This window comes from Oreochromis niloticus, linkage group LG18 (genome assembly GCF_001858045.2).
Source record: "Oreochromis niloticus isolate F11D_XX linkage group LG18, O_niloticus_UMD_NMBU, whole genome shotgun sequence".
Taxonomy (NCBI): Eukaryota; Metazoa; Chordata; class Actinopteri; order Cichliformes; family Cichlidae; genus Oreochromis; species Oreochromis niloticus.
Window position 1 is genome coordinate 29,778,666 of NC_031982.2, and position 16,038 is coordinate 29,794,703.

The window sequence follows — 16,038 nt, forward strand, 5'->3', positions numbered from 1 at the left end:
ATCTATCAATTGTTTGTTGTAAGACTCAGATAATTATTTTTTTAAAAGCGAGATTTTAAATGAGAATAATAAAAAAAAGTATTTCCTTGTCCCCCCCCTTTCCCTGTTAATGCCCTACCTGGCCCCCTGGCAAAACTTTGCTAGACCCGCCCCTGCACAGTTACCAGCTGTCAGCTACGTAGAAAAGGATCCTGGTGTTATTTGTCTCTCAGAAACAGTTCATAACTTCCCTTCAACTCATTCATGTCACCTAACAGGTAAACCTGTTTCTCCATCACCTGTTCAGCTCTGATGATTCAGTAAGGACATCTCCTGGTTTCATCTGCATGTTTCCCTCTCACCAGATAACCAAACCGACATCATGACCAGCAGCTTAACAGCTGTGGCTCCAGCAAACATCAGCTGATACTAGAAATTAATATTAAATAAATTCTAACAACAGCTGATCAAGCTTAAACGTGCTGCTGTTGTTTAACGCGACATCCGCTGGTTTCCTCTTTCTGGCGCAAAGTGGGCGATAAATAAACAAGAGAGAAAAGCCGATCAGCTGATCATTGATCAGTTTCGTGATTGAAGTAGAAACAGGAGAGGAGAGAATGAGAGAAGAAGAGGCAGCTGTGCAGCTTCAGCTTTGTGTCTTTTTCATTGTAGCTGAAGTCCGGGACAAACTGTTCCTTTTCACCTCAGTACGAAACGCGTAATATTTTCTCGGAATATGAGACGATTCTGTTTTTTACGGGACGGTTGGCAACTCTAATAATTAACCGTATGAACAAAATAAAGTTCAACATCAGTAACATAGCACCCACACAGCTGTATAGAAACTCCGTCATGCTAGCTAGCACGCAGTACGAAAATGTCAGCATAACGAAAATAAACTCCACCTAAACTTGGTTTATATCTGACCCAGATAGACTGCAGGTCATAACTTCTTACCTTAAGTTCAGTTCACCTGACACGCGGACCGGCGGCCGCTTCGGGTCTTTCCTCTTGCCTCCCTTTTCCTTCATCCACCTGCTGGCTTCCACCACTTGCTAATGTTATTGAATCTGTGGAAGCTCCGCGATATCCACCACACGAAGTAACGAGTAACGAGCCTATCTAAATCCCAGTAACGAGTAACGCGTTCCTGGTTTTGGCATAATAACTAGTTACCGTGCTCGTTACCACAATAATAACGTAGTTACTGTAACGCGTTACTTAATAACGCGTTAGTCCCAACACTGTTCATGACATCAAGAAAATAGAAAAGAATAGAACAGCCGTTTATTCCGCTCCACACCAACTGTGCTGGAATAATATATATATATATATGTATGATGTACTGTAGTACTGGTAGCATGAAAAGTACGCCACCTCCTTCAGGATGGTACATCCATATGAAATTTTACGGTATCTCCTAGAACAGGAGACTGGCTGTTACAGAAGAACAGGCATCAACCCAGCAGCAGAACCAGTATCTGCTCCTTTATGACCAATGGAACAGAAGGAGCAGTACTTACAAAACACCCTCCAGTGGGCTACTAACATGCACGTTTCTGACCAAGCACTCATAAGCTGACTCCATGAGAGTGACACGACTGAGGACCTGATATCCTTTAGTGCTGTGCTGTGCTTTCAGCAAGGTTCAGAGCTGGCAAACTATCCAGGTGCTTGATGACCCCCCCCCCCCCCGTGATTGATTGAGCATGTGACAAAATGTACTTGTGCCCCTTCATCACGGGTTACTGACTTAGTGAAGGGTAGTGCTATATACAACTTTTTATGAATGTGATTAATTCTGTATTACTTTATGGGTTTCATGATATTCTGGTACTCACAATTTAAAAATGAAATATGGACGTCATATGATTAATATAAATATGATAATACTGGACATAACGCAGTGGCAGAAATTATTTTCTTAACACTGCAAAATAGGCTCTTATCAAACTTAGGGTCATGGGGGGAGTTGTTGCTTATTCCAGCTGTCATAGAGTGAGAGGCAGGGTACATCCTGGACAGGTCACCAGTCCATCACAGGCCTAACACAAAGGGACAGAAAACCAAGATGCATGTCCTCCTTTGGACAGAGAATGTGAAAAATAGAACGAGGAAACTGTTATGTAAGCTAATGGTCAGTGGACATTAAATCACAGTATATCAGAACAGTTAGCTGCCAGCCGGTGGCCTTGTACCCGAACTCTCTCTGCCTCCTCCTCCATGTGTTTCAGTCGACGTCGTATTGATGGCAGATGTTACGTTTTGTGGAGCTTCTGTTATGAGTTCAACTGTTTTCCTTAGAATTCTCTATTACGTGTAATTCTCTCTGTAATTGTACTCTTTGGGAACGCTATATTTATGTGTTTTATTTTCTGCACTTATATTTTGAGTATAATTCATTAAAGACAGAAAACAAACAGTAAATGGAATAAAATTTGAATACGACTTTTTAGATGTCATAAACTCACTGCCATTTCATTAGGTATACCTGTTCAGCTCCTTGTTAGCAAATATCTGATGACGCAAACACATGGCAACAACTCAGGATGACCTGCTAAAGTTCAAACTGGGCATCAGAATGGTTAAAAAAGGTGATTCAAGTGACTTTGGATGTGGCATAGCGACTGATACCAGAGGGGCTGATCTGAGTATTTTAGAAATCTGATTGGACTTCCTGGCAGAAACATCTCTAAGGTTTACAGAAAATAGTCTCAAAAAGAGAAAATATCCTGTTCTATGTGCAAAAATGCCTTGTTGATGCCAGAGGTCAGGCAAGAACAGCCAGAGTGCTGATAGAAAGGCAGCAGTAACTCAAATAACAACTTGTTATAACCAAGGTGTGTAGAAGATGCACAGCACATTGGACACTGGACCTTGAAGCAGATGGGCCTACCACAGGTGCCACTCCTGTCACAACAGTCAGCTGAGGCTGAAACTTGTTCTCTTCTGTCAAACATGAACAAGCCTAAATAAATCATTGTCTGGGCTGATGAGTCGACTTTGTGTTCAAATGTAAACACTTAAAAAAACGATCTGGTGTGTCTTTATTTTGCTATAGGTTAATGTTGGTGTGTTAGACTGAAGGCTGAAGTTATAAATATGTGACAGTGCATTTGAGCTCCTGTTACAGAGTAACGAGTAGTGTAACAAATTACTTACTTAACTTTTGTTTAACTTTTTGGTCAATGCTGATGACCAGAGGGTACGCATCTTCTGATGGCTGTCTGCAATAGCATACGGCATCATGTCACAAAGCTGGAACCGCCTCAAACTGGTTTCTTGAACATGACTCAAATGGCCTCCACAGTCACCAGAGAGAAAAGTGTTTAATGGCTTCATCATAAAGTCCGTTGCTTATGAGAACATAACCTATAGCAAGCTCTTTATTTGTGTTTTGGTTATCTTGGGATGTGGGAGACTTTGGGATGTGGAGGAACAGGAAATTCTCATCACTGATGTCATATGATCTTATCAATATGGACCAAGAAGAATTAAAGCAAAAGGGGCTATAGTACAGTAATGTGTAAATAATGAAGTGGCATGTGAGTGTATGGTGACATTTTTTTGATTATGATAAAAGCTTTTGCAGTGAAAATCTAATATTGTGACACTATTCTCTCTTATTTTGAAAGCCTGCACCGGAAATGTGCTTGCATGTGATTGTGAACTTGACAGCAGAAGTCAGCTGCGGGTAAATGATCTGTCCGCACATTCAGCTCAGTGGAAGCGAGCAGCGTGGGTAGAGGACATCACAGACTGGGCTCTTTTTCTCTCTCTATCGTTCATGGAATAAAAAAAATGTTTAGAGTTTTTTTCGTTTTTTTACCCGGATGAAAACTCTTAACTGGAGTTTAAATGAATTGTTTTAACCCAAATTTCTCGTGTTAGGACAGCACACTGGCTTCCAGCTGAGGAGTAAACATGAAAAGTTTACTCTTTGTCACCTTGTGTCTGTCAACCTGTCCGCTCACGGTGAGTCTTTTTTTCTGTAGTGCTTTTATATGATTCAGAAACATACTGAAGACTTCCGCAATATAAGAAATTACACTGAGTATTCTAACATTAACATATGACGCTTATATTTCATTATTGCATTCTTTGATGCTGATTAGCCTTCTGGTGGAGGAAAAGTTTGCGGTCACATTTCGTTGATAACATTGTTAATTTTAAATGTTCTTAAAGTTGTATGAGAGGTTATCCTTCTTCGTGGCATTTTGTTGCCTTTTGCTGAGCGTGGTGATTCGTGATTGTAAAGTTACCACTAATTATCCTCGGTGTCAGCTTCATTCATTGTATGGTCTATTCAAATGTCACGAAGAGGTGTGAAAACGGTCACCAGCGCTAGAAGAGCTGAAGAATTATTTTCAGTTGAAATTATCTTTTGACTTGTTCACTGATGGGTAATTACTCATCAATTATTTCTCTAACTGCACCAATTAGTGGGGAGGAAGTCCAAATTGACATTACAGTAGTACGATTTGATACTTGTTTGATCTCGAAACAAGAAATGTGAGTGTTTTATGATGGACTTCTCTTCAACCTTGTTTGACATTTAATGTGTTAAGCTTTTTATTTTTAATTTTATGGAGTTTTTATGCCTTTAAGTTTCCTTCAATGAATTTATATTTTCACAAGTTTTAGACAAAACAGTTTCTTTGAAAAAAGGTGGTTTCAGCTCAAATGAACTACAGAATAATGTGACATTAAATCCAGTTTATGCTCAGTAAGGTCACTGTGTTTAACCCGAGGTAATAAAAGGTGCTTCTTAAAACTCAAATGATGATAAATGAATTGGCTAATGAACTGAGTTGGTAGATTTTCATAGATTAACCATTAAACAACATTTCTGATGATGATAGCAGGTGATGCGAGTATTTGCAGGGTTTGTGACAGATTTCATGAAGTGATTTTTGTTTTTAAATAGAAGTGTGCTGGTTTCTTATAATCGGTAGTTAATGTGATGCTGAAACAATTAAAGGTGAAGATTTTTGCTTGTGGCAGAAAAATCAAATATCTTTTGGCAAAAAATCTGATCAGGAATCTGGGGAATTATTAATAAATTGATGAATTTATTAAAATGAAAAAAATGATTAATCATGCTTTAATTGGCACATTGAATAATTAGAATAATCATTAATTGTAGCTTTAAACCTCATATATGTTGAAGCTGTTTTGTAGAGTTTCATTAATGAAGATATTTTGTAGACATAAGTTCTCACTTCATGTTGTTCTTTCTGAGGAATCCTCCAGATATTATCCCACTTTTTTTGCCCCTCATACATTATCTGCCCTTCTGTGTGGATCCACCCCGCAGGATAAACAGTGGAAGTGCGCTCTCGCTCTCTTCCCAGCAGCCCCCTCCTCCTTTGACTAAAAGCAGATGGAGCTGTAAAAATGTTCACATCACACAAAACAAATGCCACCGTTTAATCATCTGACAGACAAATGCTGCCACTCCAAATACACAACAGCTCCCCTCGCTGGGTTTTGGCTTCAACCTCTGATGGCTTTTAACGTGAATTTAGTTTTTTTATTCTTGTGTCCTCACAATAATGAGTCCAAACAGGGTCAATGGAGCTTGGTCTAAATCAGTATGGCTTTTCTCTAAATATGCAAACCTTATATTTATACATTACTGTGGGTGAGTGCTGTTATACATGACAGCTGAAAATGCAGCAATGCATGTTTTGAGCAAGTCTGTTGTTTTTGCTTATTGAAACAGGATTTTTTTTTGCATCAGTGCAATTTTGCATTTTCCTTCCCTTAAATAGACAAAAAAGTCCTGCTTTAGCCATCATGAACTAGAGATCCAGGATATTTACTGCATCATAAAACATGTTGTCCGAGTTTAACTGGATCAGATTCATTTCAGTCTGATTTGGATTTGTGAAGCTGTAATTTCATTCTGAATAAATTGTTGACATAAAACTGATTCTTGAGTCATAAATGGAGGGGATGCACAACTTTCATGCTCTTTCATTAGTGTGCCAAACGAGTATCAGATGAAGTCTACTTAAACAAACCAGTAAATTGTGCTCTTTCTTTCGGGACTTTAGAGAAAACATTTTCATTTTTCATTCCTTTTATTTACAGTTTGAACATTATGTTCACACTAAAAATACTCTGTTTTCACCCAGTGTCTCCAGCTGTGGAGAATGACCTTGATGTTGCCAGGATAACTGTCCACAACTCTGCATGTGGTGCAGGTCGTTTTGGTAGCACTCAGGAAATAAGGCTAATCTCGCAAAAACCAGTGTAAAGTCGATTTAATCCACTTTGATTAAAAAAAGCGAGCAATAAAGATTTTTTGAAGTGATTCATAATTTATTAATTACATTTTTTTTCTCCTTATCCATATGTTCTGGACAGACATATTTCAAACCTTGTCCCTAATTCTTGGATACCGTATGGATCCTAATCCATTAGTTGTGCTTTTTGGCACCACTGGGGAGTCTGATGCACGGCTGACCTCGTCACAGTGTTGCACGCTCTCTTTTGCCTCCTTTGTGGCTAGACGTGCGATGGAGGGGTGCTCTTTTGCCCACCCATGCTCAGTGGCTGAGGGACCTTATGTACTATATGAGCCTTGAAAAGATTCGTTATGCGATTAGTAATAACAGTGGTAAGTTTTACAAGGTGTGGAGGCAATTCCTGAAATACTTTTTCAGCCTTCAGGTTGCGAACCCGACTTCCAGGATTACTCAGTAAATCACCTCCAATATTTATAATGTAGATTTTCTTTTCTTTTTTTCAATTTATTTGTGTGTTTGTTTTATTTTGTTCTGTTTTGTCCTGTTGTATTTGTGGGTGTTTCTTGTTTTGTTTTGGTTTTCTCAGCCTGGCTTGAGAGTTAGGGCTACTGTGTGGTATGGGTAGGGGGTAAACTGATAAAAGCAATTAAAAGATGTGTCATTAATCTGTATTCTATTATGTCAGCTCAAACAATCATTGTGAAATCTGCTTGCTTGTTGTATAATAATTCTGTGTGTATCTCTTTTTCTTTGTTGCTTCAATCTAATAAAAATATCTCTGAGAAAAAAAAAATATCAGTCAAAAGCAATCAGTCTGGTATCACCTAATGCCACATTTTTTCGAGTTCCACTTCTAAAAGTGATGATTATCTTCTTTTTTTATATACAGTAAACTAAAGTGGATTGAAAATTATAATTGGATTAATGATTAATCAGTATATGAGCCACTAATGGAATATTCCTGGTTGTAGCCCTAACAAGAGTTTAAATGTAACTGAAGCTACAGACATCAATCTCACGAATGCTTTTCTCCTTCTGAGTAAAAATCAGTTCAATATGTTGTCGTATGGATGTTAGGTTTGTACATAATATACTGTGAGCAGATAAACACGGAGACCATCAGTGGGAAAAGAAAATAAAAACAAGAAGAGCTCCAGAGCTGACATCGACTTAGAATCAATACACCAACGTGACAGATGGGAAATTTAAGAGAATAATAAAGAGTTGATGAGGTAGTATTTCCTACATTTCCTCATAATGTGCATGTCTCTCAGTAGCCTCAGTGCACGAGAGAACAGCAGGGACTCAGGTGTGAAGGCCACAGTGGTATATTAAGCTCATCTGTCTGGACTGCTACATGACTGGATCCAACCAGGGATATTTGCCCTGGGGTGCAAAAAGTCGTGTTATACTCTGATGAGAGTTCATCCTCGTAGCAGAGGAGGACTCATTTAGAAAACTTCAGACTTTTGCACTGCAGGTTTTCCAACTTCATCTCATTTGTGTTGACATTCCTTTTATATTATTAGAAAAAACCATGCAAACACAAAACATCGGGGAAAAATTTTTTATGCTGGGTGAGCAAGTAATGTCTGGATATATCCAGCTCTAATATGCCCATACTTTGCAGAGAAAAGCCGTAGAAGACGAGATCAAGGCCCACACTGTTTGAGTGACAGATGGTGTTTGGCAAGTGTGGAGCAGAAACATAATGAAGCAGTTTAGCTTGTAAAGATGGAGCTGAAGATGAAAATAAAAAAAATATCACAAGCTTCTTTCTTTGGGACAATTTCTCAGAGCTAATTAAGAAACTAAGGAACACGGGGAACTGTAGAGCATGTGAAATCCCTCGCTGATGTTTTATGTGAAGCTGATTTTCCCTCAATCAGCTTTCACAGAATCTTTTGACCAAATAATGCAGTTTTTTCCGAGCCGCCGGCGTGTCTCACAAGGTGTCCTTTGGTCGTGGCACATGACACACTGGGTTAGCGCTGTAAGACGAGCCTGTCACTCCCAAGTTTGTCAGTTTTCTCTGTGCAGGGATGCTGTTATTGAAGTATTTTAATCCAGTCCACAATCTTTTCCTAACCCTAATGACGTAGCTTTTAGTCAAAAAAACCTAATAAAGCGCATTTCAGCGCGTAAACATTAAGAAGCACCTTTCATTACCTAAACATAACCGGTGAGTGAAAATGAAATGAATAATGAGTGGAGAAAACATAAACAAAACACAGTGGTCCAAAACAAGATGCAAAACTGATAAACCTGCATGTTATGCCATTGCAGCGTCCCAAAGCAGACTTTGTAGGTCTCCAAAAAAATGTGGTCGTTATCTGTGACAGATAAGCCATGGCCAGTATGGTAAGTCAGCAATGCCAAATTACACCTTTAATTTGTGGTAAGGTGCAGGCAGCATCCCACAACACAATATTAGCATAAAATAAATAATATCAAATAAATAAGTGGTTCAGGAAAAAGTAAAATACATTGCTTAAGAATCTACGAGGTCATGTCAAAACATCTCCCCTGATCGCAGTCACATCATTCACTGTGCTCCTCTGAACGACACGTCAGTAGAAAAGCTTTCTTTTTCTAATTTTCTAATCACTGATGACTTCTAAACACCCTGACATTCACAAACACTGCAAATATCAGTCAGTTTAATTTAAAGTCTTTCTCTGTGACTTTGGGGTAAACAGAATTGTGTTTGGACAAATTCTTTGTTTTGGAAAACAATGGATTTTTTTCCTTTTTGATAATGGCAAACTAATAAAGCTGTATGATGAAAACAGACTTCTAAAAGTTGTTTATGTCTTATAGCTTGCTGAAAGGTTGGACTTCCAGCTGCGGGCTTATTCATGTACTCCTAAGTGGATGTTTCTCAGAGTTGTAGCAACAGAACATGAGAGATTTGGTCCGGCTTCCAAGAAGCAAGATTACATGGCACATAGTGCTGTCTGGAGGGGAAGGGAAAGATTAACTGTTTCTTCAGCCAGTATTGAAAGTGTCCCAGGCTGAGCAGTGATGGAGAGGGATAACACATGATGGAGCTGGAGGCAGCAGACACCTGTTGTGCTGCTTTGTCCAGGTCATGCTGTGGGGCGCTATACATCATCACATCACTTGTATTCCAGCAATGAACAATAATTTCTAGCACGGTAATATGAGAGAGGTAATCGGTTGTGCATTATATGGCAAGGATTTCTGTGAACTGCTTGATGGAGAAACTCTAATACTGTTCTACATGCCGTCACTCCTGAGCCATTTCAAGTACAAGAACTCCCGTTCCTTAAAGTTTGGCTTCAAAGGGCCGCTCACAAGATCGGCCAGAATGAGGGCGACCGTATGTAGGGCGATCGTGTCACGTGACTGTGCGATGCCACTCGCGTTGCTCGGCGCTGATTCCTGTGTCCACCATTACCTCGCTCAGCAGTGAAAATGCACACAAGTTCTGGACGGATCTATACTCTCAACCTAGAGAGCTCAAATACACCTTTGATAAACTGCAGAAGCTGTTCGTGGAGATCGAACTAAAGAAAATGACACAGACCCTGGATCAGCCAACAAGTTTGTCTTTTATAGCTTATTTGTATTATATTCATTTAATTTAGGTAGCCATGTTTGCGTAGTGTTAGAAATGTTAATGTTAATAGCTGTTACATTACCAGTCTAATGTTTAAATGTGAGATGTTCAAAAATATGCTGTAGTGAAGAAGTTTAAAATGAGGGGTTTGGTGGGGGTTGGGGAATCTTTTTGCTTCATTTTGTCTAGTCTGTTTTTTTCTTTAACTTTAACAATTGTTATACTGTTAACTGTTGTAAATAGCAGAGTTCAGTGCTTTATGTTGTAAAAATGCACCATAATAAATTTGGTCCTTCAAAGGAGAATTTTTCTTTACTTCTCACAAATTGATTGTGACAAAATCTGGTTTCACCTTAAAGAAATCGGCTTTGTTTGTAAAACTTTTGTTTGTGGTGAATTTTAAGGAATAAAATAAATTTTTGTGAAGCTTTGTTGAGCAACATTTTATATCAGGACATGTCTAAAGGACAAATGTATTTGTAACTCATTCAAAATATCTGGTTTTATCAAAGTGAAATTTTTTTTTAAATTATCTTTTTAGTTTTTTTCAATGTACATTAATAATTCTGAATAAAATAAATGTTTTTGACTTATTTTAAATAACAATTTAGAGTCAAATCAGAATTTTAGTCTGAGTAAAACTAACAAATTTATCAAATTACAGTAATTTTTTAAAGTTGGTTCAAAGTAACATTATTTTCATTGTGGTGTAAATCCTAAACCAAACAAAAAGCATAGATTAATAGATTCCTCACATTATATGTTTGAATCAACTTCATCAACAAAAAGGAAAGAGAGACTGACTGAAGTTTATTAAAATAAAGATTATTAGTACAGTTTCATATTTTTTGGACATATCAGAAATACTATTTCTGCAAGTGTTAAAATATTTTTTTTCCTTTTTCTTTATTGGGGGCTGCAAATATTAATTTTAGCTGTTCAGCTCCAGATTGGTGGGGAACCTCACGACACCCTGTGAGTGATTTACTGCCAGCTTCAGTACAAAGAAACTAAAAGCAAGTGAACAGGCTTTGTAGATCAGTTCAGCCTGTACTTAAGATTCAGACATTGCTCAGACCTCATACTGCACTGTATCGCACCTAATGTGTTCATTTGAATGATCGACTGTCAAAAAGAGCTTATCCTGAGTGATTAATAATAAGCATTTATAGTCAAGACTCAATTCTCAGGTCATAATTTGAATTTTAACATTGTTTGTCTAATTATGGTTAAACTGGTTCATTATTTTACAGACTGACATTTGACAGTTAAAAATAATTTCATTTTATTTGGACCTGACACATTTCCTACTAATGTGACTTTTGTGACTCTACGGGAGCGCTAAATTTGCACTCACTACTAACACAGAGATCAGAGGAACAAGAAATCCCAATAACAGCCTGAATCTGGCTGAATAGTGAGTCCATGATCCTGCATTAAGTCACTAGCATATACAATACTGTTTATACTTATATATACAGTATTTTATATATGATGCTATACGTACATTTTGCTAATTCTGCAGGACACACAAAGTACTAGTACTGTGAACAACATGGTTTAGACAAGGCAGCAAAAAAGGCGTCTGCAACTCTGGGGAGAATAATCCACGACTGAAAGTGTTCCACTGTGTGTTTTTCTATCCAGGTATGCTTTTACTGTATTATCAGTGTGTTTGGGATCATTGCCATGCTGAAAAATGAAGGCTTTCCTGATGGTATTGTATGCTGAATCAAAATCTGACTGTACTTTTCTGTGTCCATAATTCCATTAATTTTGACAAGATCATTGTTTAAACACTATCTGACTGAGTATTGTTGTGACCACGTCCATCCATTTATGACGAGAGTGTACTCATCTTCAGACAGCTGCTAATGCACTGCATCTCAAACAGGTTTTATGAACATGGTTATGAGTTCATTGTCCTCAAATGTCCTCAACAATCACCGGATCTCACTCTAACAGAGCCCCTGTGGGAGGTGGTGGAGCTGGAAATAAGCATCATGCATGTGCAGAAACTGTGGTGCTATTGTCAATATGGACCAAAATCTTTCAGGATACTTTTCAACACCTTGTTGAATCTATGCCATGAAGAGTTAAGGGAGTTGTAAAGCTGTGCATAGATAAGGAGAGGTTGTGTGAGACATTCGGCTCGATCAATCAGGCTGTTTTCTTCTAGTCAATTTTAGGGAAACTCCAACTCAAAAAAACCCATTTTGTCCTTCGACACAGCTGGGCTTACTCTCATGTACATACACATGAGATCAAAAGATCCCACTCTTTGGAGCAAAGGTTTTCCCCCTCGGTTGGCAGTGAGTATCAGCACAATACAAGTATCCTGAGGTACACTGTGTTTCAAGACTTACTGCCCTTCTACCTCTATCCTCGGTGTCTATTCGTCCCTTATAGTTTTCTCTTTAGTTTCATTAACTACAGTTGACCTTCAAACGCAAATGATTTGCGATAACTCTTTCAGGGTCTACGGGCTAATCAACCATAGACAGGCTAATACATGTGAACAAATGTGAATGTATGAGTATTTATGCCTCATGCAAATGGAAGAAATTCAAGAGTCCCATTTCCTGGTACTCTTGGGTCACTTGTTTAGTCTGCACCATGGCTTGAATTACAGCATTTTAACCAGCCAAAATTAATAAAACCAAGCAGACAAATGCACTCCTGGCATTTGAGCGCAGAAACTGAAACATCATAAAATATGTTTAATTTTGTACTTCAAAGTTTGTATAAACGAACCGCACTACAGATGTGAACGTGATCCAAAAGAATCCAATAGGCTCACGCTGTTTTTTTGAGCATTGACCTCAAAAGCACGGCAGCCAAATCGCTCATGTTCTTCACAAAATGCGTGTTATTTATTGTGAATGGCAAATGACAGTCCTAAGCACCTGCTGTATGCGATCATACAGAGCACCTACACAGTGAGCTGGCAGGGCTCATCGAGGACATAGGGCGAATGAGAGCCCACCTCCAGGGGGATAAACAAGTTTCAGCATCCACAAAACCCACACCCCACCCACAATGCTGTGCTCACAGTGCTGTCATAAAATAATTGGTCCAATGAGATCTTTAATATCCATGAATTCGAGCATCTCTTTTTAACAGCCAGCAATGAAAGCATCAGTAAAGAAGGTGTATATAAAAGCCTGACTCCCAGTGTAGCAGCAATAAAACCTACACACTCCCCTGAAAAAGTACAAACACAACAACAACAGCAAAAAAAAAAAGCTCTTTAAGAGGAGGCAGAAAAACTGCTCTGAGCCTTTTTTTTCTCCCCAAACACCCCCCACAAGATTCAAGTATTGCTTTGAAGTTATCACCATAACATCTCACTGAACGTATCTAAAAATACAAACTGCTACAGAATTGTTAATTCAGACTTTGTGGGTGTAACATGTTTCCTACTTGTGTTTTACAAAGCAGCCAACTTGAAAACAATTAAAATGCAATTTTTGGCACTCAACAGCCTTTAAACGACTCAACATTATCAGTACAGCACACTAAGTGATATACAGTACTGTATAAAACAGCAACATTGGTTGGTTGGTAATTTTTATTTCAACATGTGAACAATATACAGGTACATTTAGAAAAGAAAATAAGAGAGAGAGAAAAAAAAATATATATATACACTATGCAAAATACATACAAAAACACCCCCAAAGAACATTCTGATTAATTTACATGTTGAAAGGGAGTGGGAAGAAGTAAACACTTATTTAATCCCACCCCGTTGCCATAAATTATCAGTTAATATTTAGTCAGCTTCCTTACTGATATAATTTGTAATAGAAATAGTGAACAGATTTCTGATCTACTTTATGCTATAATGTTACATCATGAATTTTTTTTTTTTTTTTTTAATTGTTATTTATTTTATATATATATATATATATTTTTTTTAAATAGAGACATTCACTTAATTTCAATATTTTCCTTTTCTTTATAGTTCGAGAAGATCATATTTTTATAACTCTTTTTGAACTGTTTTATGTTTGGACATTGCTTTAATTCCATATTCAGACTGTTCCATAGTTTCACCCCATGAACAGAAACACAAAAGCTTTTTCTTGTAGTACGTACCTTCCCTGTTTTGAAGTTACAAAAACCCCTTAAATTATAGCTTCCTTCTTTCAAAAAAAACATACTCTGAATATTACCTGGCAGTTCTTTATTTTTTGCTTTGAATAGAATTTGTGCTGTTTGGAATTTCACTAGATCATCCATTTTCAATATTTCAGACTGCAAAAATAGTGAGTTTGTATGTTCCCTATAACCTTTAAGATTAGTAGACATAAATAATAAGAATGGGTCCTTCTTCAAACCCAAGAACTTTCTGTTACTGTTAGTTTAAAGGTTGCAGTTCATCAGAGAACCCTCACCCCAATGAGTCGCGGCAGATGGCCCCGCCCCTCCCTGAGCCTGGTTCTGCTGAAGGTTTCTTCCTGTTAAAAGGGAGTTTTTCCTTCCCACTGTCACCAAAGTGCTTGCTCATAGCGGGTCATATGATTGTTGGGTTTTTCTCTGTATGTATCATTGTAGGGTCTACCTGACAATATAAAGCGCCTTGAGTCGACTGTGTACTGCTGTATAAATAAAATTGAATTGAATCAGAGCAGAAGCTTGTTTGTGCAAACATGTGGAGCACCTGCTTTTGAAGCTGATTGTTATAGGAGACAGCGATAACAATCATTCACCTCAAGTTACATTATCATCATACTTCTTTTATACATCTATTTAATGGAGTTTGGGAATTGGTTGATGGGAATTTCCTTTTAGGACATCAGAGGTGAGCTGAACAGTGGTTAGCACCGTTGCCTCACAGCAAGAAGGTCCAAAGTTAGTGGGGTTAGGTTAACTGGTGATGCAGCTGTGGATGGCTGTCTTTCTCTCTGCTAGCCTTGTGACAGACTGGTGACCTGTCCAGGGTGTACCCTGTCTCTTGCCCTATGGCAGCTGGGATAGGCTCCACCTCTCCCCTCAACCCCGAATTGGTTAAGTGGAAGAGAATGGATGGATGGATTGATGAAGGTGAGCTTGAGACGATCCACGGGTGATTTTAGTGGCGGCTTCTACCACCAGGAGTCATTCTCTACTCATGAAACAGCAGACATGCTGAAAAATTGAGAAAATGTTGCAGAATAAGTAAAGAAAAAGTGTGAGATTAGTTTGGGAGCGTGCATTATGAAAAAACTATCACCATTAAGAGGAAGTGACATCAGCTGTACCAGTAGTGATGTCACTGAATCACTGTGAACCTCTTTCACCTAGAGTGCTAAATTATTTTGCAAACGTATTCTTTTATAAAAGTGTAACTGTGTCTCCTTATCACTGTTACCTTATTAAAATGTAGTTAAGTGCTTTGTCTCTAAGAAATGAAAACCTAGATAGCATCTAAACCTCAGAGCAGTGCACAAAAGAGTCCACTATAAGCGGATGCTGTAAGCTGCGCCTTAATTATTGGTGCTTAGGTGATAATTGAGGTGCTTGGTGGTCTTTTCAGAGAGGCAAACTGGATGACTCACTAGTGACTCATGATCCGATCATGTAGCAGTGAAAACAGAAAGCTGCAGCTGCTCTTTCTCATATGGAAATGTATTGACATTTTACTGCCAGGCTGTGCAGCGATAGCGGATCCTGTTGTCAGCGTTTGACTCTGTTTTCTCTTCAGTAGAGAAATAGCAGAATTGTGTTCCACCTTTGGGATCATAAACCTCTTTTATGTGTTCCACGGTTGTTGAGATAAACAAGAAAATATTTTTTAAGGTGTCACAAAGCGAAAGTGTGGTGTGACATTTAAATGAAATTGTAACATTTAAAGTTTGGAGACAGAAGATACAAAGAGATGTGTTAAAAGGAAGAGTGTTTTCAGGTATTTGTGGTTCCACATATCGAAGCTTTTTTTGATCTGGTGACACAGAGCAGGTAATTTCACAAATGGGGAAAGTCGCTGTGAACTCAACGATGCAGAAGATGGACTTCTAGGAATCAGTTCAGGTATTTTATTAGCAAATCAGACGATGGGCAACAGGGTCTGGAAAAGTCTGAGGCAGGCAGGTTAGCTTCCAGTGAAGAGATTTTCAGGAGGCCTGGCTTTCTGGCTGGCTGGGTGACATATGAGAGGAATCTAGGGCACAGGAGGAGAGGCGCATGGAAATGATAGGAACAAGACACGAAGTAAGGAAGCCTTTACCCATAGAGCCT

At 38.4% G+C, this 16,038-nt stretch overlaps 1 protein-coding gene across 1 annotated transcript in view; it reads left to right on the top strand.

Moving 5' to 3' along the window:
* The first annotated feature begins 3,704 nt into the window (after positions 1-3,704).
* Positions 3,705-16,038, top strand: part of LOC100690292 (vasoactive intestinal polypeptide receptor 2) — a 74,032-nt gene continuing 61,698 nt past the window's right edge. The window contains exon 1 of the mRNA XM_003447442.5: positions 3,705-3,954. Within this exon, the coding sequence (XP_003447490.1) occupies positions 3,904-3,954 (51 nt within the window). The 5' untranslated portion in view covers positions 3,705-3,903. The remainder of the gene's footprint in view (positions 3,955-16,038) is intronic.